Source organism: Trichechus manatus, unplaced genomic scaffold, assembly GCF_000243295.1.
Source record: "Trichechus manatus latirostris isolate Lorelei unplaced genomic scaffold, TriManLat1.0 scaffold00167, whole genome shotgun sequence".
Classification (NCBI taxonomy): Eukaryota; Metazoa; Chordata; class Mammalia; order Sirenia; family Trichechidae; genus Trichechus; species Trichechus manatus.
This window is the reverse complement of record NW_004444103.1, coordinates 1,514,377-1,540,547: the sequence shown is the minus strand read 5'-3', so window position 1 is coordinate 1,540,547 and position 26,171 is coordinate 1,514,377. Positions and strand designations below refer to the sequence as shown.

At 38.2% G+C, this 26,171-nt stretch overlaps 1 protein-coding gene across 1 annotated transcript in view; it reads right to left on the bottom strand.

Annotated features, from left to right (window-relative positions):
• The window catches only part of SLC13A1 (solute carrier family 13 member 1), a 59,220-nt gene extending 34,194 nt beyond the window's left edge, over positions 1-25,026 (bottom strand). Inside the window, exons 1-6 of the mRNA XM_004386534.1 lie at positions 24,999-25,026; positions 24,072-24,202; positions 10,851-10,987; positions 7,993-8,180; positions 7,346-7,403; positions 7,217-7,265 (exon numbers count right to left, since the gene is read on the bottom strand). Of these exons, the coding sequence (XP_004386591.1) occupies positions 7,217-7,265; positions 7,346-7,403; positions 7,993-8,180; positions 10,851-10,987; positions 24,072-24,202; positions 24,999-25,026 (591 nt within the window). The remainder of the gene's footprint in view (positions 1-7,216; positions 7,266-7,345; positions 7,404-7,992; positions 8,181-10,850; positions 10,988-24,071; positions 24,203-24,998) is intronic.
• Positions 25,027-26,171: the final 1,145 nt, after the last annotated feature.

Below are 26,171 nucleotides of genomic sequence, written 5' to 3'. Positions count from 1 at the left end.
TCTATGGGGCAGTTCTATTCTGTCCTACAGGGTCGCTACGAGTTAGAATTGATTCAACAGCAATGCGTTTATAGTTAATAAAAAGGAGCCCTAGTGGCACACTAGTTAAGCGCTTGGCTGCTAACTGAAAAATCAGCGATTCGAACTCACCAACTGCTCCACAGAAGAAAGATGTGGCAGTCCGCTTCTGTAAAGATTACAGCCTTGGAAACCCTATGGGGCAGTGCTACTCTGTGCTATAGGGTCACTATGAGTCAGAATCAACTCTATGGCAATGGGTGTGGTTTTCTTTTGGTATAGTTAATAACCACGATGCAGGTTGTACCTTGGAATATTAGTTTATACAGTAATAGTATGATAAATAGAAAGCTATTTGAAAGCTGGCATTCTATACATGAAAACTCTTCATGAAAATCTACTTTTTTCAGCCATGTTTGAAGTCATGATTAAACTAGTATTTATTTTACAAAATTGGTACTGGTACTGGTAAATGTTAAGTATTTAGAAACTGCCTTTGTAATTTCTTATGAAAAGCAACAAATGAAAACAAGTAAGCCATTGTTATGGACTGAATTGTGTCCCCCAAGAGTTATGCTGAAGTCCTAACCCTTACATCTGTACATATGACCCTATTTGAAAAGAGGGGTTTTCTTTTGTTGTTAATGAGGTCATATCGCAGTAGGGCAGGATCTAAGCCTAATTCCTTCTGAGTGGTATCTTATAAAAAGGGAAAACAACATAGAGAGACACACACAGAGCAGAGATACCATGGGAGGATGGAAACAGATGAATCTGCAAGCCCAGGAATGCCAAGGATTGCTGGCAGCTACTAGAAGCTGAAAGAGACAAAGAAGGACCCTCTCCTAGAGCCAACACCCAGATTTAGAAATTCTAGCTTCCAGAACTGTGAGGAAATTAATTTGTATTCTTTAAAGTTGCCCACTTGTGTTATTTTTTATTACAGCCGCACTAGATAGCTAAGATAGTTTTTTGGGGGAAAATCGTGTCCTTTTTATAGTGGTAAAAATTACTGAAATATTATATAGGTAATATAGCAGATTTCTCTGTCCATCAGTATGAGAAATCATATCTGTCTTAGTCATCTAGTGCTGCTGTAACAGAAATCCCACAAGTGGATGGCTTCAACAAAGAGAAGTTTATTCTCTCACAGTCCAGTAGGCCACAAGTCCAAATTCAGGGTGTCAGCTCCAGGAGAAGGCCATCTCTCTCCGTTGGCTCTAGAGAAAGGTGCCTGTGATGCATCAGTCCTCCCCGGCCTGGGAGCATCTCAGTGCAGGAACCTCTGGTCCAAAGGACAAGCCCTGCTCCCGGCACCACCCTCTCCGTGGTGTGAGGCTCCCATGTGTCTCTGCTTTGCTTCTTTCTTTTATATCTCAAAAGAGATTGCATTAAGACACTATCTAATCTTGTCGACCTCATCTGTATAACCTCATCACAGTGAAAGAATTTACAACACATAAGGAGATCACATGTAATCTCGTCATAGTGATAGAGTTTGCAACACATAAGGAAATCACATCAGATTACACAATCATACAACGCTGGGAATCATGACCCAGCCAAGTTGCTACACCCATTTTTTGGGGGACACAATTCAATCCATAACAATATCTCTTGTTAAAATAAACAAAATACTGTTTAAAATATTAAGAAGTATATTCATAAATGCATAACTAAACTGATTAAAAAAAAAGTAAGAATCTTCATTAAATTTTAGAATTTAAGTGAGTAACAAAGCAACTTTTGACCTGAGGATTTCAGTTTCTTCTGTTGCAAAGAGAACATGAAATGGAAGATAATGCCTAGGGCCCATCCATGTGGGGAATCAAATAGGAAAACATTCATAAAGCTGGTATCCTTGGCAGAAGTAGACAGGAGGAAATATCATGCTGAATGAAAGAGAAACAAGCTTCCCTGAAAAATTCCTAATCATGATTTTTTTTTTCGCCTAAATAGGTGCAATGCGTTATAAGAAAAACAATGTAGTTTAAAGCTTCCTAAACACCAAACCAAATCCATTGCCATCAAGTCAATCCGACTCATAATGACCCTATAGGCAGCTGCAACTCAGGACTTAAAGAATTCCCATGGAAATTTCAAGGAAAATTACTATGTCAATATTTAAAAACACAAAACACAAAAGAAAATAAGGCAAAGTAAAAACCATCAGAAAGCCAAAAAAGAGAAAAGATCCACAAGGTTTTCAGACACTAGAATTATTAAGCACAGAGTATGAAATAAGCAAATCTATTTATGATTAACAAATCAGACAGGGATTAAATATATATATATGTATATAAGGAATAACACACTATAAAAATTACCAAGCGAATGTTAAAAAGAGATAAATAGAATTTATAGAAATTAAGATTTAAATAGTTCATATTAAAAAATATCTTGGTGGATGGATTAAACAACAGAAGAGACATGGTTGAAGGGAGAATTAATGAACTAGAAGATAGATTTAAAGAAATTATTCAGAATGCTGTCCAGCAGGACACAGACAAAGAAAATAAAAAAAACAGATGTTAAGAAGCCTGGATGGTAGAGTGAGAAAGTTTAACATGTGTTTAATTGAGACCTAGAGGGAGAGAATAAAGAGAACTAGGAAAAGGCAACCGGATATTGAGGAATAATGGATGAGAATTCTCAAGAACTGTTGGGAAAGACCATTACTCATTCAGGAGAAATACACACTTAGGTATATCAAAGTCAAACTCTAAAACACACACACATTCACATACACACATGCAGAAATCTTTAAATCAATCACAAAGAAAACACTGCCTACAAAGAAATAGTAATTTGACACACAGCTGACTTCTCAACAGCAAAAATGAAAGCCAAAAGACAATACAAATATATCTCAAAGTGCTAAGAAAACATAATGGTAGGTCAAGAATTCTATAACCACAGAAATATATTTCAAGAATTATGAAGATCTTTCTATCAAATAAAAACTGAGAATTTACCACAAAGAGAAAACCTTCATAATCTGAAGCCTAGGGAAGTAACAGAATGAGTTTTTAAAAATATTTTCACAAAGAAATCACCAGGCCCAAACAGCTTTAGAGTTGACTTCTACCAAAAATCCATGGACCAAATAATTCTAAGCTTATTCAACCTTCAGATGGCTTGAATAACCTTGGTATCAGAACTAGAAAAACCCATAACAAAAAAGGAAAATAACAAGCCAATCTTATTCACGAACATAGGTGCAAAATTCTAAATAAAACGTTAGCATATCAAATCAAAGGGACAGAACATCATCAGGTTGGGAAAATCTCATAAATGCAATGTTGTTTAAATGGTGTAAAGTCAATTAATTTAAATCAACACAATAATTTAAAGGAAATTAAAATTTCAAAATGATGTAGAAAGCATATAATAGTCAACATCCATTTATGACAGCAATAAAAATAAACTATTAGCATGCTAAACAAGGGATCCTCCTTAACCTGAATGAGTATGTACAAAAAGCTAAAGCAAGCATAGCATTTGGTAGATTCATCAATCTCAGTAAGGTGAGTAGGTGATGGTGACAGGAAGAAGATAGAATCAGGGAAGCACTCGGGAAGATCTAAAGAACTTGTAATGTCCTATATCTTAAGCTGGAGTGTGATATAAAACGCTCATTTTATTATTCTCAAAAAAAATTTCAGTTAGATTTTATAAACTTGTACATATACAAAATATTTTATAGCAAAAATATAAAAGAAATTGAAGACAAAATAAAACACAATTCTTACGAAATCCTGTTGAGAGATTCATAGAAAACCATTGCTGAAGATTTCAAGAAACACAATACAGTATTCAAATAAGTTATGTAGCTGGGAGATTTACTGTGCAGTTAGAAGAAAGTACAGATGCTTCCAACATGGCTGAGCTTATGCTATTTGCTAGATAATACTTCAATAACATAAAATGTGAAGAGCGACATTTTGGTGAGTCATCAACTGAAAGATACATAGGAGAAAAGATATCAACAGTCAATAATTTCTTTAACCACAAAATGTTTTGTGGAAACTCAGCAAAATATAGCCACTGATGGAGCTAAGGCTTTGGCTGGAATAAAAATTGAATTCTGGAATGAGGTCATGCTCATAGTTTGCTGTTGTGATTCTTAAAGATTCGTCTCTTTCTGCTCACCGCTCTATATGCACTCTTTATGAATCACAGGATTTGCTGGATGAGGAGACCCCAAAGTTGTGTCAGGTGAGGACTGAGCAGCTTGGGGACAGTGGTAGAATCCTCACCTTCTGTATGGAGACCCAGTACAATTCCCAGACAATGTACCTCAAGCGCAGCCGCCGCCATCTCTCAGTGGAGGCTTGCATATTGCTGTGATGCTGAACAGACTAAGACAGACTAGGAAGAAAGGCCTGGTGATCTGCTGCCTAAAACTCAGTCAATGAAAACCCTGCGGATCACAGTAGTCGGATCCCTTTGTGCATGAAGTCACCATGAGTCAGGGACTGACTCGACAGCAGCTAAGGACGACAACAGTTGGCTTTGCCACCCGACTTCACCCTATCTAGGATAAGGGAAGGGTAATACTGGAGAAACAACTTTTATTTGTAGCACTTACCTGATCTAATCTAAAATACCTTTTCCATATTTAATCTAGGGACCAGTGATTCTACAATTTATGTGTCCTCACTTGGAAGAACTAATGCTCCTAGTTCCTGATAATATGAACAGTGTTTCTTACTGTATTTACATGACTCTGTGAATCCTTGGAAAACTTTAAATAGTGATATCTGGTAGAATCTGATTTTCAACAGTAAGAATTTTCTCTCCCAAAGCAAACAACACCCAATTAAAAGCAAGATGCAATTTACTCATGGGTATTTTTCCTTTGGGGAATTACAAAATTATACAAAATGAGTAGAAAACAATTATCTCAGGCCTTCCATTAAATGCATACTGGTTTTCTAATTCCTTTCATTTGAAGGTGACTGGAGGTTTAGAAATTGAGCTAGTGTGAAAATCTGGAGTATCTTTTGGAGTAGTACTAGTGCTTCTTGGGGAAGGAAAGAACTTGCAAGTTGATTCCTCCTTTGCTCTCTACATTTTCGGGCATTTGTCATTTCGTGGAAACTGTAAGAACGATGATTGGTCTCCCACATGCCCCACTGAAACCTGACAAATCTATTTCTCTACATAGCTGTCAGTTTCTTTTGGGGATCTTCCTTTATCCTCCTATTCCTTTTCCTCTCTGGTAATATTTAAGCCTACTTTGGGGTAGTGCAGGACTGATGGGCTATTATTGCTACCAGAGGGGGTTAAGTTCCCATGCTCTTCTGCTGCTTGAAGAACCAGCACAGCCATGATGATTTTCTCTGTTTTGTATTCTTGGGCAGGGTAGTGGACTCCTTAATATGGGCCACAGCTGGGCTCTTTCTCACAGTCTCCTGAGCTCCACACAAATGACGTTCAATTGCCCGGGGACTCACTAATCTATGCTTTGTTGTACCACCACCTCTCCCTACCTCCATCAGTAGACTTCTTTCTGAAGAGCCATTTTTAACTTGACCTAACCTATCCAACCAGGTTCACTTACCACAAAGTCTCACCTCTACCACCCACACTAAATATAGTTCTTTAAAAAGCTTTGCTTTGTATAAGTTTGGGACTTTGAATTAGTAGTATTCTCTAGAATGCCTCTTCCTTGTCCGCTGTTTGCATTGACTCATTCATTAATGAACATAGTTAAACATTTATCGAATCCCTGCTGTTTCTGGCAAAGGAATGTACTAGGGGATAAAATGGTGAACAAAGTACACACAGTCTGTACTCATGGAGCCTGCACTTCTCTGCTTGCACACTCTCTCATCCTTCCAGATTCAAAAACGTCTTTACCTCAGACGTTCTCCCCATGACACCCCCAGACTAAGCTATTGCTCCCTCTTCTGAAAGGCTTGGCCTCTGTGCATGCCTTTGTTGTGGTATTTATGTCACACTTATTACTTTAAGCCCATCTTCCCCACTGGACTCAGTAAGGAGTAGATCTTTGCATCAATAGACCTTCTTATAATGCCTAGGACAATGTTGAATAGCAAATCAATTTGAAAGGCTTTGACTCAACATTTAGGCATCGTGCCAGGAGGCAGTGTTTCTAAAGATGATCACAAGGAAGTTACTGAGTGTACCTCTATTCTTTCTGCTTAGATTTGCCGACTTCAAAACAGTTTTAAAAGACCATTTCTACTGTACTCTTTGGTAATATATCTGACAAACTGTTGAATTTCTGTGTTTTAAAAGAACTACTTCTATTCCTAAAGAGGGTAGTATTTTCCTCAATATATATGCAATTCCCATCCTTAGAAACCCTTAATGTATACTGCAGCTAACGGTTTAAAACTTATCTTTATATTTGCTTTCTCTTTACATAGAAATTGCTCTTTGCTTTAAGATTTCTGTAAATAATGAGAGTTTTTTTGTTTTTCCTGTTGAGTTGTATGCTAATGAATTATTGCCTGAGGAAGGAACATATGTCCTGCTCGCCTATCCCTAATGCCATGGTTCCCGTAGGACTATTTCTATACAGGATTATTTTTCAGTGGTCTCCAGATATATTGTTCCCAAAGCAACCTCGTATTTTTTTTTTAATATATTGATTTTTTCAGGGAAAATGAGTTCTATGGGATAGTCTACAAAGGTTTTGCTTTTTTCTTTTAACATCTAGAATGGCTAAAACAACAGCTCCTCCACCTGCATTTGACAGTAGCAATTTATAAAACCCTGGATTGAATTTTTTTAGTGGCAATGGCGACATTTAAGATAACTGGACTTGTAATCACACAAATAGGAGTCTTTCTAAGTTCATAACCTGGAAGAACTGAGGCTACTCCTGATGAAAATCAGGCTATTTGGCCAGCAAGCTTTTTAAGAATAATATCAAACAACAATCTGGGGCTAGAAACTACAGATGCTAACTGCCATCACCATAATCCCAGTACAAGAAGAAAATAATGATACTAGTTTCCAGAGCCTAAAATGGTTCCAATCAGGGTGTTAATTTCAGTCTATCCATAAAAGCTTAACAAATCATTGCACTATGTTTTGACCTAGGCAAGCAAAATACTTTATAGACAAGGAAGCAAGTAGTAAAGGTTTTAAAACGTACACCAATCTAACTGTATCTCTAATATATAATTTCATGTATAAGTATTTAGAATAAAATTTAATGTACCTTTTCCAATTCTGTCCTGCTTGTAATTTTCTCAGCATCGTTACAGTTTCTGAAAAATAAATTCACCCAGTTATAATTTTGTTAAAATGTGATTTGGAAAATCCTAATCAAAATGTCAGCATTCTTTACCCTGGAAGTGGTTTTGCTTTCTCTATCTTCTCATTTATTTCGTGTCCATTAACACTTTCTGCCAAACATTAAACAAAAAGAAAATAATTTAAATAAGAGGTTATCATTGGGTGTATGTGTGTGTGAGAAAATGGGAGCAGTACTAGAAAAGGAAAATAAATTCATCTTGTATTTAACATTCATCTTAACAAAGTATCTTATAAACACAAATATTCCCTCCACGTTTTTTCACTGCCTCAGAGCAGTACATCAGAGCCAGAAATAATCACAGTAAAATCTGATGCTGCATCCAAACACAATGAAGGATTTAAAGATTCCCAACAGTATGCAGAGAGGTCATTTCAGGATAGGAAAGCGTAACCTGAAGGTCTGCTGATAAAGACACGAGAGAGAATTCCATCAGAGTGCTGGAGGATGATAAAAAGTCATCCCTTCTCTTTTGCCAGAGAATATAAAATCAACCATTAGTTAAAAGTGAAATATTCATGTAACATCGTCTTATATAAATATTGGAAAATATAGAAAGAGGAAGATTCAATCACATTGTGTATGAAGAGTTCATTCAAAATTTCGCCAAGAATTCTTGAGTTTATGCCTATTGCCCAAAAATGACTAGACCCCACTGTGGCCATATCAATACATGATACCATCAAGTTCCAGTCCTTGGTTGGTATTTCCATCAATACAAGCTATCTGAGTGGTCTCGACCTCTGCTTCAGCGCTGATGATCTGCTGTGCCACAGCCTCCACGATGGGCATCACCATGGCAGCAGTAGAAGTGTTGCTGAGCCACATAGATAAGAAGGCAGTACTGATCATGAACCCCAGCGTCAGCCTGAAAGGACACAGAGAGCCTTTAGTGCGGAGCTGTGCTCTCTGGGTTAATTAGCTCTGTATTATTTAGCTGTAAAGGATGTTCTCTGTGAGCTGGGAACTTTTTTTGCTACACAGAAGGTTAAAGTTCACCTGGATGACGAGCTCCAGGTATAGTCAAAGCCTTGTAGAAATTAAAGTGGTACATGTAAGAGTGGAGTTCTTAAGAGATTTGTCTCATCAGGAACCATAATAGCCTTATTCAGAAAATGGAAAATTGATTAAACTGATAACCAAACTGCAAGGTGGTATATGGGTATAATAGCACGTAACACTATGCCACTATTTAAGTGCTCTTTAGAGATTACCGCTTACCTTTATACACTAATAACATGAAAGTGTGATCAGCTTTTGAATTTAGGGTTCTTTATTCTTTCTTTTATCTTTTGGCCATATCTCTGTTTGTCAGTTTGTATGCCAAAGAGGCACAAGGACAAGGAGAGAGATTAATATTTATAAATCTGCCTTTTACTAATTTACTACTATTGTTCAATATATGTTGGAGGAAATTGTTAAAATTACTAGCTAAAATGATGTTTCAGAATTTTCTGTAGATCCTATTATTTATGCTCCTCTAAATGTGACATTCCTGCCTGTTCTCAAGAACTGGATATATTACATTACCTTCTATTATAAATAGAGTAGTTCTTCTTCTTTAAAAATAGCATACCTAAGGCTATCAGAGTTTAAACCATCTCTATAAACTTCCAAAATCACACTTGGGAGAAACTATGATCTCTCTCAAGTAGGAGGTCCCAGAAAATCATTCAGAAGCACATCGTTCCATAGAGAACCATTGATGAAATTTTCCGACTCTCTTTTAAAACATATCTAAAAAAAATTCCACACTGTAAGTTGAAAATTCAGAGAAGGTGAATATTTTCTACATGACAGACAACATAAATGAAAACTTTTTAGGAATTTGTTTAAACAAAAAAATTGATTCTTAGTAAGAGGAAAACTAGAAACACTTTTAAGTCATTGGCAGGACTCAAAAACCTCCTGTCGTAGTCATCTAGTGTTGCTGTAACAGAATACCACAAGTGAATGTCTTCAACAAAGAGAAATTTATTTCTTCACAGTAAAGTAGGCTAAAAGTCCAAATTCAGGGCGTCAGCTCCAGCGGAAGGCTTTCTCTCTCTGTCGGCCTTCTCCTCAATCTTCTCCTGCACGAGGAGCTTCTCCGTGTGGCGACCCCGGGTCCAAAAAGACACACTCTGCTCATGGCACTGCTTTCTTGGTGATACGAAGTTCCCCTGTCTCTCTGCTGGCTTCTCTCTTTTATATCTCAAGAGATTGCCTCAAAACACAATCCAATCTTGTAGACTGAGTCCTGTCTCACTAACTCAACTGCTGACCATCCTCCCGCATTAATATCATGGAGGCGGGATTTGCAACATATAGGAAAATCACACAATACCGGGAATCATGGCCCAGCCAAATTGATACACACATTTTTGGGGGGACATAATTCAATCCATGACACCTCCTATAAATAAAAGTTGGGATACAGATAAAGCTTCCGTGTGATGAAAATGCCTTAAATTGAAAAGCCATTTAGTCACATAATGGACAGTACTCTTGTGTCACTGTGCAGTGCACTACCCTACTGGGGTCAGTGAATACGTGAGCAGAGGGTCCAAGAAAAGGGACGCATTTCTATAGCACCCCAAGGGATATGGAACACTATTGCATTTTAAGAATGAAATGTTCTCAATAAGTTCATGCTTTCAAATTTTTAAGTAACAAAAATGAACAAAAAGCACTTCGTCTCATCTGAGTTATTTAAATCTTTTTTTTTTGCTTTGCTTTTGTCTTCAGCAAAAGAATTGGTTCCATAAATGATAAACACAGATGTGGCTATATGAATTATGCAATGGAGTTCAGTACAGTTTTCTTATTTTCAAAGAAAGATGAGAAGGGAAGGACCAGCTAAGTCTTTAAAAGCATAATGCCATTATGCAAAGAATTATGACCCTAGACATTTTCTTCAGCTCACATCCATGTTCTGAACAAGAGGTGGCCTATGTACATAAGACCAAAACAACTAATGAAAAAAAATATATAACTTCATCAGTGGGGAAAATTAGTCAAATGAGTGATGTCACATTCTACAGAGGAAACTTCTTAATTGATTGTTTCACTTTGCAACAGTTGATTTAAAAAAGAAAAATGTTCACGTTGGAATTTTTCTGCCCACATTTGTATTTTGCCAGTAATGTCTTCGTCTTTGGTTCTTAACATCCTTCCTGATGATCAAGGATGCTCTTGAACAAGTCTTGAATGTGTAATCAGCTAAATAAACAAGACAGGGCTGAAATCTACTCTGAAGTCTATCAATCTTGTCTGTTGAGGTTCAAGGCTTATCTCAGCTTTGACTCCCATGGTGCATAAAAGGTGAGAGAGTTGTGTGCCCTCATTCCAATCTCCCTGTAATTAGACCTGCAGTGAAAGGAAAGTTGTTTTTTTCCCTCCTACAACTCAAGTACACTTTATATCACTTTATTTTTGCAGAGTGAAAAAAAAAAAAAAAGGCATGAATTATACTGTGATACAAATAATTCCCTAGATGTGCATTACTGATTTGGCTATTTGCTCTGCACAAAATGGGAGTAGCAAATGCGGCGCTTACCATGCCAGGTTCACACCCACCATCATCACCATCTTCAGAGCAATCCTCTTGTGTAAATTCCATTTTTCAATTGATGTTGCTAAACAGATGACTCCAATTAGCAGCAGGTGAAAATCTTTGAAATAAGAAGATGCCACCTGAAATTACAATTAAACCCCTGCTTATTTACATTGGTGGGGAAAAAATAACATTGCACAAGAAAGACAGTATTACGCCGCTCTTAACTTTGACCTTCAACTACATAATCTCTCTATTTTGTTCAGAGAAATGTCCATGAGTCTGAATACGAATTTCAATATGCTTTGTATTCTTACCAGAAATAGCAGTACTAAGGAAAAATGTACAGAACGAGGAGGACACAAGACACTGGGTTTTTTAAGAGCTGAAGAACACCTGGCAAGTGTCTTATATGCCTTAATTTCTGTCTCTGTAAACTGGGATGAATTGATTTACACACTTAGGGTGGAATGGCAGTTACTGTGATTTAGAAAACTCCTGAACCACGCCTCAAATCCAAAATGTCTTCCTCACCACCCATTATGCCATAACTGCAAAGTCATCCCTTCATATTTTGAATGCTTTTACCTTTATTATAAAGCAAATCCTCTTGCTTAGGGGCCTATATTTTACGCCATTTTCTACTAATACTTTTCAGAGATGAGTTAAGTGTTCAGACACTTTGAGCAACCATTTACAACAGTGTTTCCCAAAGAATGCTCTGAAGTATGTTAAGTACATAAACTCTTTTTCAAGGAAAGGATTTTTTTTTTATTTATTTTTTATTGTACTTTGGATGAAGATTTACAGAACTGTTTCTCATTAAACAGTTAGTACACATAATGTTTTATGACATTGGTTAACAACCCCACGATATGTCAACACTCTCCTTTCTGGACCTTGGGTTCCCTATTACCAGCTTTCCTGTCCCCTCCTGCCTTCTAGTCCTTGTCCTGGGCTGTTGTGCCCCATTAGTCTCATTTTGTTTTATGGGGCTGTCTAATCTTTGGTTGAAAGGTGAACCTCAGGAGTGACTTCATTACTGAGCTAAAAGGGTGTCCGGGGGCCATACTCTCAGGGTTTCTCCAGTCTCTGTCAGGCCAGTAAGTCAAGTCTTTTTTTTTTGTGAGTTAGAATTTTGTTCTACATTTTTCTCCAACTCTGTCTGGGACCCTCTGTTGTGATCCCTGTCAGAGCAGTCAGTGGTGGTAGCCGGGCACCATCTAGTTGTACTGGACTCAGTCTGGTGGAGGCCATGGTAGTTGTGGTCCATTGGTCCTTTGGACTGAGCCTTCCCTTGTATCTTATTCTCTTCATTCTCCCTTGCTCCTGAAGGAGTGAGACCAGTGGAGTATCTTAGATGGCCACTCACAGGCTTTTAAAACCCCAGACGCTACTCACCAATGTAGAATGTAGAACATTTTCTTTATAAACTGTGTTATGCCAATTGAGCTAGATGTTCCCAAGACCTTGGTCCCCACAGCCCTCAGCCCAGCAATTCAGTCCCTCAGGGAATTTGGAAGAGTCTATGGAGCTTCCATGACCTTGTCTTGTACAAGTTGTGCTGGCTTCCCCAGTATTGTGTACTGTCTTACCCTTCACCAAAGTTACCACTTATCTATTGTCTATTTATGTTTCCCCAAGCCTCTCCTCCCCTCCGTTGTAACCATCAAAGATTGTTTCTTTTTGTGTGTAAACTGTTTCATGAGTTTTTATAGCAGTGATTTCATACAATATTTGTCTTTTTGTGATTGACTTATTTCCCTCAGCATAATGCTCTCCAGATTCAATCATGTTATGAGATGCTTTGCAGATTCATCATTGTTGCAAAGAAAGGATTTTGTGTTCAGATAAGTTTGTAAAACAGAGAGTTTTGCAATAATAAAATTTTCTTTCCTACATGTCTTCTCACAACCTTTACCATACTAATATTTATTTTCAGTTTCAAAGAGGGAGGTATCGTATACTGTATATTTTAGAAACTTATTTAATCATAAAAATCTTATTTAAAAAAATTTGTAGTGCTACCTCATGGGAAAAGGACCCTGGTGACAGTGGTTAAGTGCTAGGCTGCTAACCGTACGGTTGGCAGTTTCAACCCACCAGCAGCTCCACAGTAGAAAGACGCGGTAGTCTGCTTCCATAAAGATTCATCCTGATGTGTTGTTGAGTTGATTCCAATAGCGACCCTATAGGATAGAGTAGAACTGCCCACAGGGGTTTCCTTTGCAGGAACAGATCACCAGGTCTTTTTCTTGTGGAGCCACTGGGTGGTTTTGAAACGCCAACCTTTCAGTTAACAGCTGTGTAACTAACCACTGCACCACTAGGGCTCTTCTGTAAAGATTACAGGCTTAGAAACCCTATGGGGCAGTTATACTATGTCCTATAGGGTTGCTATGAGTCGGAATTGACTCCACGGCAAGGGTTTTCTTTTTTTACCTCGTGGGACTGGTATTCAAGAGAACAGACTTTAGGAAATGCTTGTTATTGTTGTTAGGTGCTGTTGAGTCAGTTACAACTCACAATGATCCTATGTACAACGGAACAAAACACTGCCTGGTCCTGCCCCACCCTCACAATGGTTTGAACCCATTTTTGTAGCTACTATGTCAATCCGTCTCATTGAGGGGCTTCCTCATTTTTGGTGACCCTCTACTTTACCAAGAATAATGTCCTTCTCCAGGGACTGGTCTCTCCTGATAATATGTCCAAAGTATATGAGACAAAGTCTCACCATCCTTGCTTCTAATGAGCATTCTGGCTGTACTTCTTCCAAGACAGATTTGTTCATTCTTCTGGCAGTCTATGGTATATTCAATATTCTTCACTAATACCATGATTTAAAAGCATCAATTCTTCTTTGGTTTTCCTTATTCATTGCCCAGCTTTTGCATGCATATGAGGCAACTGAAAACACCATGGCTTGGGTCAGGCGCACTTTAGTCCTCAAAGTGACATCTTTGCTTTTGAATACTTTAAAGAGGTCTTTTGCAGCAGATTTGCCCAATGTCATGTGTCGTTTGATGTTTTTTTTTAATTTTTTTATTCTACTTCAGATGAAGGTTTACAGAACAAATAGTTTCTCATTAAACAGTCAGTACACATATTGTTTTATGACACTGGTTAACAACCCCATGACATGCGAACACTCTTCCTTCTCGACCTTGGAAGACCTTTTTTTCCTATGGTGAAAATATATATGGCCAAAGTTACACCATTTCAAAAATTTCTACATGTACAATTCAGTGACAACTTTGATTTCTTGACTACCGCTTCCATGGGCATTGATTGTGAATGCAAGTAAAATGGAATTCTGGACAACTTCAATCTTTTCTCCATTTATCATGATGTTGCTTATTGGTCCAGTTGTGAGGATTTTTGTTTGCTTTATGTTGAGGTGTAATCCATACCGAAGGCAGTAGTCTTTGATCTCCATCAGTAAGTGCTTCAAGTCCTCTTCACCTTCAGCAAGAAAGTTTGTGCCATCTGTATATCTCAGGTTGTTAATGAGTCTTCCTCCAATCCTGATGCTGTGTTCTTCTTCATATAGTCCAGCTTCTCGGATTATTTGCTCAGCATACAGATTGAATAAGTATGGTGAAATGATACAACCCTGATGCACACCTTTCTTGGCTTTAAACCACGTACTATCCCTTTGTTATGTTCAAATGACTGTCTCTTGGTCTAAGCACAGGTTCCTTATGAGTAAAATTAAGTGTTCTGGGATCCTTATTCTTTGCAATTTTATCCATAATTTGTTATGATCCACACAGTCGAATGCCTTTGCACAGTCAATAAAACACAGGTAAACATCTTTCCGGTGTTCTCTGCTTTCAGCCAGGATCCATCCGACATCAGCAATGATATCCCTGGTTCCATGTCCTCTTCTGAATCCGGCTTTAATTTCTGGCAGTTCCCTGTCAATGTACAGCTGCAACCATTTTTTAATGATCTTCAGCAAAATTTTACTTGTATGTGATATTAATGATATTGTTCGATAATTTCCACATTCTGTTGGATCAACTTTCTTTGTAATGGGTACAAATATCGATCTCTTCCAGTCAGCTGTCTTCCAAATTTCTTGGCATAGACAGATGAGTGCTTCCAGCACTGCATCCGTTTGTTGAAACATCTCAATTGGAAATACTTGGATAGACTGAATCACAAGACTATGCAGAAAGAGTGATTGTAAGAGGAAATACCCTTTAAAAACAAAAAAACTATGTCTAGTAGAAAAAATAGAAGAGTTGGAACAAAACAACTCTAATGTTATAGATCCATGGAGAAAAAGGAAAAACAATTCTGATGGTGACTTTGTTATTTTAAACTGTACCTATATTTTTAATACAACTTACTAAGCTTGGCTTGGTTTCAATAAAAAGTAAAAATTGATAATCACCCTTGAAATAAAAAGCTGAGCAGTGGACAATTTTATGTTTTATAAAATGTTAATTTATCATGTTTTTCAAAGTTTATATTATCTCTTTACATTTTGTAGTAATCGGGTAATGGAAAAATAAATAATTGCATCAATTTCTTTATTATTTCATTTAGTAAGTATTTTAACATTGAATAAGCATCTACCATGCACCAAACCCTCTTACAGAAGTGGAGGATGCAGGAATAAATGCCTGACATGTTTTTCCCTGGTATTTTTACCCAATTGGACACCTCTTCAATTCTCAAGGATCAGGATTTTCTAAATACATCATACTATTTTTCTGTATCGCAGAGCCCTGTTTGTTTTCTTCATAGTGTATCACATTACGTAAATATTATTTGTTTAACTGGTTATTGCCTATCCTCCCTATTTGACTACACATTTTGTGAGGACCAGCGCTCTGTTTTGCTCACCACCACATATTCGGCACCTAGCACAGTGTTGGCATAGAGCAGGAGCTCAGTAAATAGTATTAAATGAATGATGGTGGGAGTGAGGGAGTCAATGAATAAGCTATCGTCTCTGAATTCTTAAATCCCAGGTGTCCACACTGTCTCCAACCTCCTATTCCCCTCTCTCAACCCTTGCTCTTGATATAAGTATTCTTTCCATTTACTGGTGCCTCCAGACTTGTGAACCGTTTTCTCCCTCCCTGGTTCTACCCCCTGCCTCTCTGAATGTTCCTTCTCAGCCTGCTTTGCAAATTAGTTTTCCTCTGCCCTTCTTTTAAATGCTGGTATTCTACAGGGTTCTGTTTGCAGTCTTCTTGCTTTGTTCACCTGATGGGTGTATCTTATGGATTCAACTTCTATCTCTATCTGACTAAAATAATGTCTAGCTCATAGCAGGCACACAGCACATATTTGTTGAATGAATGCTGAGACACCAAGATCTTTATATCCAGAAAGATAAGCCTTCTGAGTTCCACACTGGTATAAGAAACTGGACATTTCCATTTGAATTTCCCACAAGAACTCAATATATCCAAAACAGTGCTTCTCAGCTTCTCACTCCCCATCCTTCAAATATGCTCTTCTTCTTGTACCCCATTTTGTAGTGAATAAAACTTCTATCTACTCAGTTGCCCAAGCCAGAAACTTGAGAGTTGGCTGTCATTCCTTGCTCATCTCCAATCTGTGCCTGTTAGTTATCAATTCCTTTTCTAGTTCTTTCATATCTTTTAAACACATCCACTTTTGTCTATTCTCACGTTACTACCTTAACTAAGGCCCTCACCATTTCTCACCTGGTTATTGTATGATCTGCCCTTTTCTGATCTCTCCCATACACTGTCATAGCAACCTTTATAAAATGTAAATCTGAACACATTATTGGTCTCCCTATAATCCTTCAGAGTCCCTGGGTGGTGCAAATGGTTTATGTGCTCAGCTGCTAACTGAAAGGTTGGAGGTTTGAGTCCACCCAGAGGTGCCTTGGAAGAAAGTCCTGGTGATCAATTTCCAAAAAAATTAGCCATTGAAAATCCTATGGAGCACAGTTCTATTCCGACACACATGGGGTCCTCATGAGTTGAAATCAACTCAACAGTAACTTGGGTTTTTTTTCTTTGGTTGTTTTTTTGTTTGTTTTTAATAATCCTTCAGTGGACCCCACGGCTTTTAAGATTAAATCCAATCTTCTCAACATGTCATACAAGAGCCTTCTTCATCTGCTCACTGCTCACCTCTCCAGCTTTGTCTTTCACCATCCCACCCACTTCTGTCTACAAGTGCAGTTCCCCAAACACAGACATGATTTAACATAGGCTTGTCATTTAACCTGGAGTTAACCTCTCTCTTGCCTTCGTTACTCCTTCTCTTCCTTTCTGGGTTAACTCAGATGTCAGTTCTTTCAAGATACCTTCCCTGGATACCCTAGTCTGGGTTGGATGAGTCTTCCCTCTGTTATACCACATCTTAAACTATATAGTTATTATTTCTTTACTTAAATAGCCCCTCCATTAGACTAGATGTTTTTTTGAAGGCAGAGATGTGTCTAATTGATCACTGTATTTATAGACTTAGCACATGCCTGGCACTCAGTAGATATTGTTCAATTAATAAATACCTACCCTCTAGGAGCTTAAAGGTTACTAGGTGAAGAAAAACAAGTTAACAAAGAGTGCAATAAAGTTCATAGGTACATGAGAGACACCTCTTCAAGGTACAGTTGAGGTTTAAAGAGTAAGTGACCACTTTTACCTACAGGAATTGGGAAAGTCTTCTTATAGGAGCTGATGCTTGGGTTAATTATTGAAAGATTCATAGACATTTTAGCTTATCTTTTGCAGTTTTGCCTATGGAAATAAGCCCCACACATCTACTTTCCTCATGACTGTGAGAATTAAATGAGAGTTAATTCAAAAGTACTTTAAAGAGTGCAAAGGAACATATACAAAGAAGCTATTACTAGTAAGTGATTAAACACAGAAGGAAATCCAGAACCATAAGATATTCTTGTTGTAACCTCTTTAGTTATACAAGGGGTTGACTGACATTTTTTGTAAATGGTCACAGACAGTAAATATTTTAGGCTTTGTGAGCCATATGGTCTCTATTGCAACTGCTTGACTCTGCCATTGTAGCACAAAAGCATTGACAATATGGAAATAAATGGCTAATGCCTGTGTTCCAATAAAACTTTATTAAAAAAAAATAAAGTCTCAGGCTATATTTGGCCCTCAAGCCCATAGTTTGCCAACCCCTTTAATAGACTATGCAAACAAACTATGATCTATAGCCCCGTTGTCTGAATGAAATTAATTGCTAAACCTAAGGAGGAATTTTCACATTCTCTGTTTTTCATTGTATTGCCCCTTCTTTGGTTTTCATCAGTCAGTATATTCGCGGAAGAACACTAGCCACAAGCAGATGTGTTTGTTTTCAGCCCACTTGTCTAGGAGGTAATGGAAGCAGGTGCTACTGGTTTATAAATGACACTTACAAATATAACCATTTCTGAGGTAAAATTGGTGCGTCGAAATTCCTAATGAATCTGAAATCTATTTACAAGGTTGAGTTAGTTATATTTCTGTATCAAAATGGGATTTCATTAAAAAAAATATGGTATTTTGCAAACAGAGCACCTGAGTTCTCTCTCAGCCATATACCAGTTGAGTGACACTTCTACAAGTTAGTATACCCAAATGTAAAAGTTAAATATTACCTCACATCGAGTTTGTGAATTAAATAAAATGTTTTTTTTTAAAAATGCTTTGCAAATTATAATGCATATGATTATAAAGCCTAAATTTTATTTTTTAATACTTAGTTATATTGTGTTGCTAAATCCAGTGGTCATTTTCTAGTTTTCACATTAGCTGACCTATCAGCAGATTTGATACATTTGATCATTGCCTCCTTCTTAAAACCTTTGCTTTCCTTGGCCTCCAGAACCCACACTCTCCTGGTTTTCCTCCTATCTCAATAATCTTTCCTCCTATCTCAACAACCTTTCCTCCATGGTTTCCTTTGCCTGTACTTTCTCTTCTCAATGATCTCTTACTGTTGTATGTCTCCAGAGCTCAATTACTTGTCTTTTACTTTTCTGTCTTTACTCACTATCTAAGAGATCTTACCAAAGCTTAGGGCTTTAAATACCATCTATACGCTGATGACTTTCAGATTTATATCTCTAGCTCTGCTATCTTTCATAAATTCTGGTCTCATTTGTATCCAATAGCTCTGCTATCTTTCATAAACTCTGGTCTCATTTGTATCCAACTACCTACTTAAAACCTTCACTTAGATGTCTAAAAGGTATGTCATACTTACTCGTCCAACACTAAACTCCAGGTCTCAACCCTTTCCTACAACAATTCTACCATGCCCATAGTCTTTCCCATATCAGCTGATGGAAATTCCATCTTTCCAGTTAGCAAATCAAAAAGTTGTGAGTCTCTTTCAATCATATGTCACATCCAATCAATCAGGACATTTTGTTGTCTTTTCGTTTACAACAGATCAAGAATATATTCATTATCACCACTGCTATTCCTGGTCTGAATCAATATGTTCTTTCACTTGGATTATTGCAAAAACTTCCTTCCTATCTCCTTATTTCTCAACACTACAGAGCAAGTGATCCTTTCGAAATCTAACTCAGATTATGTCACTCTTCTGCTAAAAACTCTACAGAGGGTCTCATTTCATTCAGAGTGAAAGCCTCACAATGGCCTACTTTGGCCCTACGTGGTCCAGTCCCTGACATCATCTTCTATACTTGTCCCACTCACTCACTCTGCTCAGTCACACTGCAGACATATACTTGCCTTAAGGTTTTGCACTGGGTGTTGCCCCTTCTGTGATGGCCTTCGCCCAAATATCCAAATATAGTTTATGGCCCAATTGTCCAGTAAAAACTTGAACAAAGACTCTTTCATCTCCCTTGAGTCTTTGTTCAAGTATCACCATCTCAGTGAGGTCTACCCTGACCACTCTATTTAAAACTGCAACCCTCTCCTCATCCCATTATCCTGTTGCATTTTTCCCATAGCACCAATTGCCTTCTAATTCAGTCTATAATTTACCTTTTCATTCGGTTTATTGATTTGCCTCCCTTTCCCTAGGAAGATAGGGAGTTTTTGTCTGTTTTTATTTATTGATGGATTTCTAAGTGCCTAGCACCAAATATTTATTGAAAGACTGAATAAACACATATTGTAACATCTATATATACACATGTGTGTATCTTCACATAGACATGAAAAATTATATATAAACATTTTCAATGATATTGATGATACCTGTTTTGGAATATCATGTTGGGCACACTCTAAATATTTAGCATTTCAAGTTAAATCCAACAGGGGAGAAATTCAATACTGTTGATATATTTCAAGTATAAAACATACTCAGAAAATTTAGGTATTTAGCATCGGCTTAATAGATGAAGTAAGCCTGGAACAATGGTACACAAAAACAATGGTGTATAGGGCTCTGAATTTCAATGAGGACATTAAAGACATTGTCCTGCTCAATGATGGATTTTGATTCAAAGATGCTGCAATAGGCTGGAATGATAGTTTAAATCTATCAAAACAAACTTCAACTGTGAATATTAAATCTCATAAGAATGCTTGGCACTTAATTAGAATCATTCTTTCACCTATATTATTTGATTTGATTGCCACAATATCCTTTGAGTTGTGTGGCATTATCATTCCCCATTTACAAATGAGAAGAAAAAGAGTCATTATCATTCAAAGACATGATCAGGATCACACAAGTGACTAGTGCTAAATATCAGGTTTTAAGCTCAGATCTCCTGACTAAAGCTCTAGCTCTTCCCATAATACCCTGTAGTTTTGGTCAACTATTTTCTAGTAAAATGTCAGTTGCCCTATCTGGAAAGAAGATCACAAGATTGAAAACCAGTTTTTTCCACAGAAGTCCAAAGAGCTTTGGTTTACTTCAAATTTCAGTTAGGCTAACTGTGTGCAGATAGTCACATAAAGTTGAAAACAAAATAAGGCTTACATTATCAGAAGGGAGATAATAGTCTCACTTAGCTTTGCAACAGTGAGAGTGTTTGGAGAGTCATCTACCCAATTTTGCAAACGTACAAATATTGAGAAAATGAATTGACATAGTGAGTGCTTTATATGTGATAGACTTTATATTTATTAACTTAATATTTAAGTATCACTGACAAACTGGGGTTAGTTCTAGGAAAATAAGATGATAGTGTTGATGGGGGAGCCATGGTCGTGCGTGGTTAAAGTATTCGGCTGCTAAAGGAAAGGTTGGCAGTTCGAATCCACCAGCCACTCCTTGGAAACTCTATGGGGCAGTTCTACTCTGTCCTATAGGGTCGCTATGAATCAAAGTCGACTCCACAGCAATGGGTTTGCTTTTTCTGTTGTTGTTGTTCTTGGTGTCGAGGTGGCAATAGTTTGAGGATGGGCGTTGAGTTCTGAAAAGCATGTGGACTGAACTTGGGAAGACTGTAGGAGGAAACGATATTAATTTTCAAAACCAAACAACATTATCATGTGGAAGAAATACGAGGTTTATTTGTGGAATCTTAGATGTTAGAGAAAGGTTTAATATGTCAAAGTGACTGAGTCTGAGTCTATGACTGCTAAATTAGTGTGAGGCAGATACCTTTAGGAATAAAGAACTTGGGTAGGCTTATCAAAGGAGCCCTGGTGGCACAGTGGTGATTTGCTCGGCTGCTAACTGAAAGATCGTCGGTTGGAACCCACTGGCCACTCTGTGAGAGAAAGATGTGGTAGTCTGCTTCTGTAAAGATTTACAGCCTGGGAAACCCTATGGGGTGGTTCTTTTCTGTCCTATATTGTCGCTGTGGGTCAGAATTCGACTAAGCGGCAATGGGTTTAGTTTTTGGTTTAGGGGCGGTAGCAGCAGCCTGAGTGATGCAAGTGCTATTAGCATCTAGAATGTTGCCATTGTTAGTTACCCCCACCCCCGAGATACTCTGATGGCACAGTGGTTAAGTGCTTGGGCTGCTAACCAAAAGGTCTGCGATTCGAACCAACCACTGAAAGATGTGGTAGTCTGCTTCCATAAAGATTATAGCCTTGGAAACCCTATGGGGTAGTCCCACTCTGTCCTTATAGGGTCACTATAAGCCAGAATTGACTCGACAGCAAGGGTTGTTTTTGGTTTTGGTTTTTTAGTCAGGCCCCAGACACTTCAAAGAGGAAGAGGTATATCTTTGGCAGCCCCCACCCAGTCAGGCCTTCCTAGGCCCCCTTTTCCTCCTACTTCCCTCTAATGGTTCCATGCCCCTCCCAAGGCAGCCCACTTAGGCCTACTTGCTACAAAAATCCCCCATACCTACCATTAATCTCTTTTCTACCTTAGCCTCTGTAAAAATTTTTTAAAAAGTCAATTTTGTCAGTTTTTATTCAATCGTAAGAGACAAATGGGTGCCTGTTAAGCTTAACTATTTCTGGAGGCCTGATCACTCAAGCCAACAGGTTGGGGTTAACAATTTGGCATCCTATTTTTGAGAACCTGTCAACTCTTTATACATTTATTTTTATATTCCCTTTATTGAGAGTCATAGGGCATGCTGGATTGTTGGAGATAGATCCCAGATTCCACGGGGCAGCAGAGCTTCAGCTCGGGGGTTAGAGGAACTGCAGTATAGCCCCCAAATCAGCTGAGATTGGAAAGGAAAGATTCAAGATTAGGAGTGAGGGGAAAATGCAATAAGAAAAGAGAGGAAATGATCAGAAGTGCAAAAAAGTGGACTTGGACTCCAACGTGGGGAAAAATGACTTGGAAATAAGGAAGGAAACAGCTCCTCTCACAAGAAATACTATATGAAAGTGTTAGCTAAAAAAAAAACAAAAAACTCTACCCATATCACAAGACGGATGAGTTTGAAGATAACAAATATTGGACCCAGGCAAATGACAGAAGTCCAAAGGTAATAAATTGCACAGACTGGCATCTTTGAATTTGACCTCTTTCCTAAGAATGTTCCAGCTGTAGTTTAGACAACTGTTGTACGCTGGGTGACAGGAGACTGCATGGAGGTAGATATCCTGGTTTCAATGCATTTCATGCCTTTAACGGGAAACTGAATCCATTTTCTTCAGATGGGTACCCTTAGATCGTATAAAGGTAAGAACTGCCTCTCAGCATGAATAAGCTCCTCTCAGCAAGAGCAAAATAGAAATGCACATGGAAGTTAATTTGGCTTTATCTTTTGAAATGGCAGGTTTCTGGAAAAGAGAACAGGGAAGATTTTCGTAATTAAAACAAAACAAAAAATCATTTTTCCAACACTCTGTGAGACTGAATCCTGCTGAATAGGAAAAGCTTATGCAGGATGTGAAAGAGTTGCCCTTTTCGTGGGGAGGAAGGTACCAGGCATAGATGTTGGCCAGAAAACGGAGGGACATGCATTTCCCTACTAGCAGGCATCACTCAAGAAGCTGTAGCCTATATCTCTTCCCTGAAGCTGGGCACACACACCATATTCTAGAAGGGAAAAACAGCTGGAAGTTTCAGGGACTTATGCTTGAGCCTTGCAACAGGATGATTGCTCCCTTCAGAAACAACTCTTGGCAGACTTGAAAGCAGCGACATGAACAGACACGTACAGCAATGTTCGTTGGCATATACATACAGCAGAATATTGTTGTTGTTAGTTGCTGTCCAATTGTTTCCTACTCATGGCGACCCCATGTGTGCAGAGTACAACCGTTTCCATAGGGTTTTAAGGCCATGACCTTTCAGAAGCAGATGGCCTGGCCCGTGTTCCGAAGAGCCTCTGTATAGGTTCAGACTGCCAACCTTTTGGCTCGTAGTCAAGCGCTTAACTGTTTGCCCCACCCAGGGACTCTCAGTGGAATATTAACTCTGTCATAAAGAGAAATGAGACCCTGATCCATGCTATAATATGGACAAACCTTGAAAATGTGCTGACTGAAATAAGTCAATCACAAAAAACCAAATATTGTATGATCTCACTAATATGAAGTACCTAGAATAGGCAAACATACAGAGATCAGAGTTTAATAGTGGTTGCCAGGGATGGGAGGGAGAGAAAATGGGGGGAATTACTGGTTTGGAAGCATTGAGTTTTTGTTTATGGGGATGGAAAATTTGGTAGAGGATATTGGTGATAGTAGCACAACATGACTGATGTAATTGATCTCACTGAATTGTATGTATGGAAAATGTTGATTTGGCAAATGTTGTGTTATCTCTATTTTTACGACAAAGAGAAAACAGCTTGTCTTGATGGAAAGATCAGCACAAAATGGGGGATCTAATTGTGACAAACATTTCCAAGAGACTTACCGTTCTAGAAGGCATGATTCCAAACAAGGGGAACATCAAACCTGGCAGCAAAGCTGTTACCGACAGAGGCAAAGCTTCCGTGAGCCAAAATATGGCAACAACAAAGAGCGTGTAAGCACATTCTGCTTCCTGGAAAGAAGAAAGGCAAAACACAGGTGAAATAAGGAGGCTGGGAAAATCACATGCAAATCACAGCCACATTTCCACAGGAAGCCCTGTCACAGACAAGGTAAGAAGCTGCTCTGAAGACCTCTACACCTTTGAGTTGGGCAGAAAGAAATCATTTTTCAGAGGTTCTAAGGGCCAAGTTTCATAAACATGAAAAACAAGAGAGAAAAAAATTCTCAATCATTAAATTCCTTTCACGTTTCCTTCTAAGCAGATAACCATATATAGTCAATTTTCTTGCTGATACCAATGTATGCAGATGTTCATGCTCACTTTCATTTGGCCTATAAAACACACTCCCAGTTCTCTGGGAGTCCAGAAATTGCCAAGTCACCACCTTTCTCTGGGGCAGGGTGCACACATGGCTTTTAATTGCATTCCTCAGCGCCTGGTGGGGTGGGGCCCCTGCATACCTGCCTTCCTCCACTTCTAGCCAATCAGAGGATAATCAATCACGGCGGAAAACTTTTTGCTGGACATTTTTCTCAGAGAAAGAAAGACAATGCCAAGTTACATGCCATGGATGAGCCTGAATCCGGCCCCTAAGTGACATGGCCTTAAAGGTGAAGAAACTTCTGCCTTGCTTTTGAGAGAGATGGCTGAGTTTCTGCACTCTCCCAGGGAGTTGCAACAGGAATGAGACCCTTAATCAAATCAGTTGTTTTGCCGAGTATAAAACAATAGGTTTCTGTTGTAGGGCATTGTTCATTGATGGTTGAAATGTATCTATATATATGTCTTATATAAATAATTTTGGTATAAAATCACTTGGAACATACTGAGTCATCAATAAATGTTAGCATATATTTATGGCTTTATTTTGCTCTCACACTGCTTACTGTCTGTGAATTCTGATCTACATTTGAATAATTTACAAAAAATTGTTGGTTGTGTTTAATGAGGTCTTTTATTCCAGGTTTTCCCAGGGTGATACAATTTCTAGCTCTGCACCCTCAGATTCACATACCTTCGGTGAGTCCTCAGGCCTTGCTGTTATTAACACAGCCTCCCTACCCTTGCAGTTACTTTCTAAGAAATCCTTAACAAACCAGTATTATATCATAGTTTTATTGTGTTGTCTTTTTAAAGGAGAGAAAATAAAGGTGTTTAATGTCGCCAGTTTTATACAGTCTACCTCAATACTCCTTTTTCTTTTTTCCATTAATGGCAACTTTTATTTTTTATTTATTTTTTAAAATTTTTTAAATTGTACTTTAGATGAAGGTTTACAGAACAAATAGTTTCTCATTAAACAGTCAGTACACATATTGTTTTATGACATTGGTTAACAACCCCACGACATGCCAACACTCTCCCTTCTTGACCTTGAGGACCTTTTTTTTGGTGAAAATATACATAGCCAAAGTTACACCATTTTGAAAGTTTCTACATGTACAGTTCAGTGACATCGATTACATTCTTCCAGTTGTGCTGCTATTCTCACTATCCCTTTCCAAATTATTCCATCACCATTATCTTCAACTCACTGTCCCCTAGGCTTCCCATCAGGAGTTTTGCGTTGCTGTTGTCAATTTGATCTCATATAGATAATTCTTCTTTTTTTTTTTTTTTACCTTAGATGAAGGCTTGCAGAACAAATAGTTTCTCATTAAACAGTTAGTACACATATTGCCCTGTGACAATGGTTAACAACCCCACGACGTGTCAACACCATCCCCTTCTCAACCTTGGATTCCCTATGACCAGCTTTCCTTTCCCCTCCTGCCTTCTAGTCCTTGTCCCTGGACTGCTGTGTCTCATTAGTCCTGTTTTGTTTTATGAGGCTGTCCAAACCCCAGCTGAACGGTGAACTTCAGGAGGGGCTTCACCACTGAGCTAAAACGGGCCATACTCCCGGCGTTTCTCCAGTGTGTCAGGCCAATAAATCTCGTCTTTTTTTTGTGAGTTAGAATTCTGTTCTACATCCTTTTC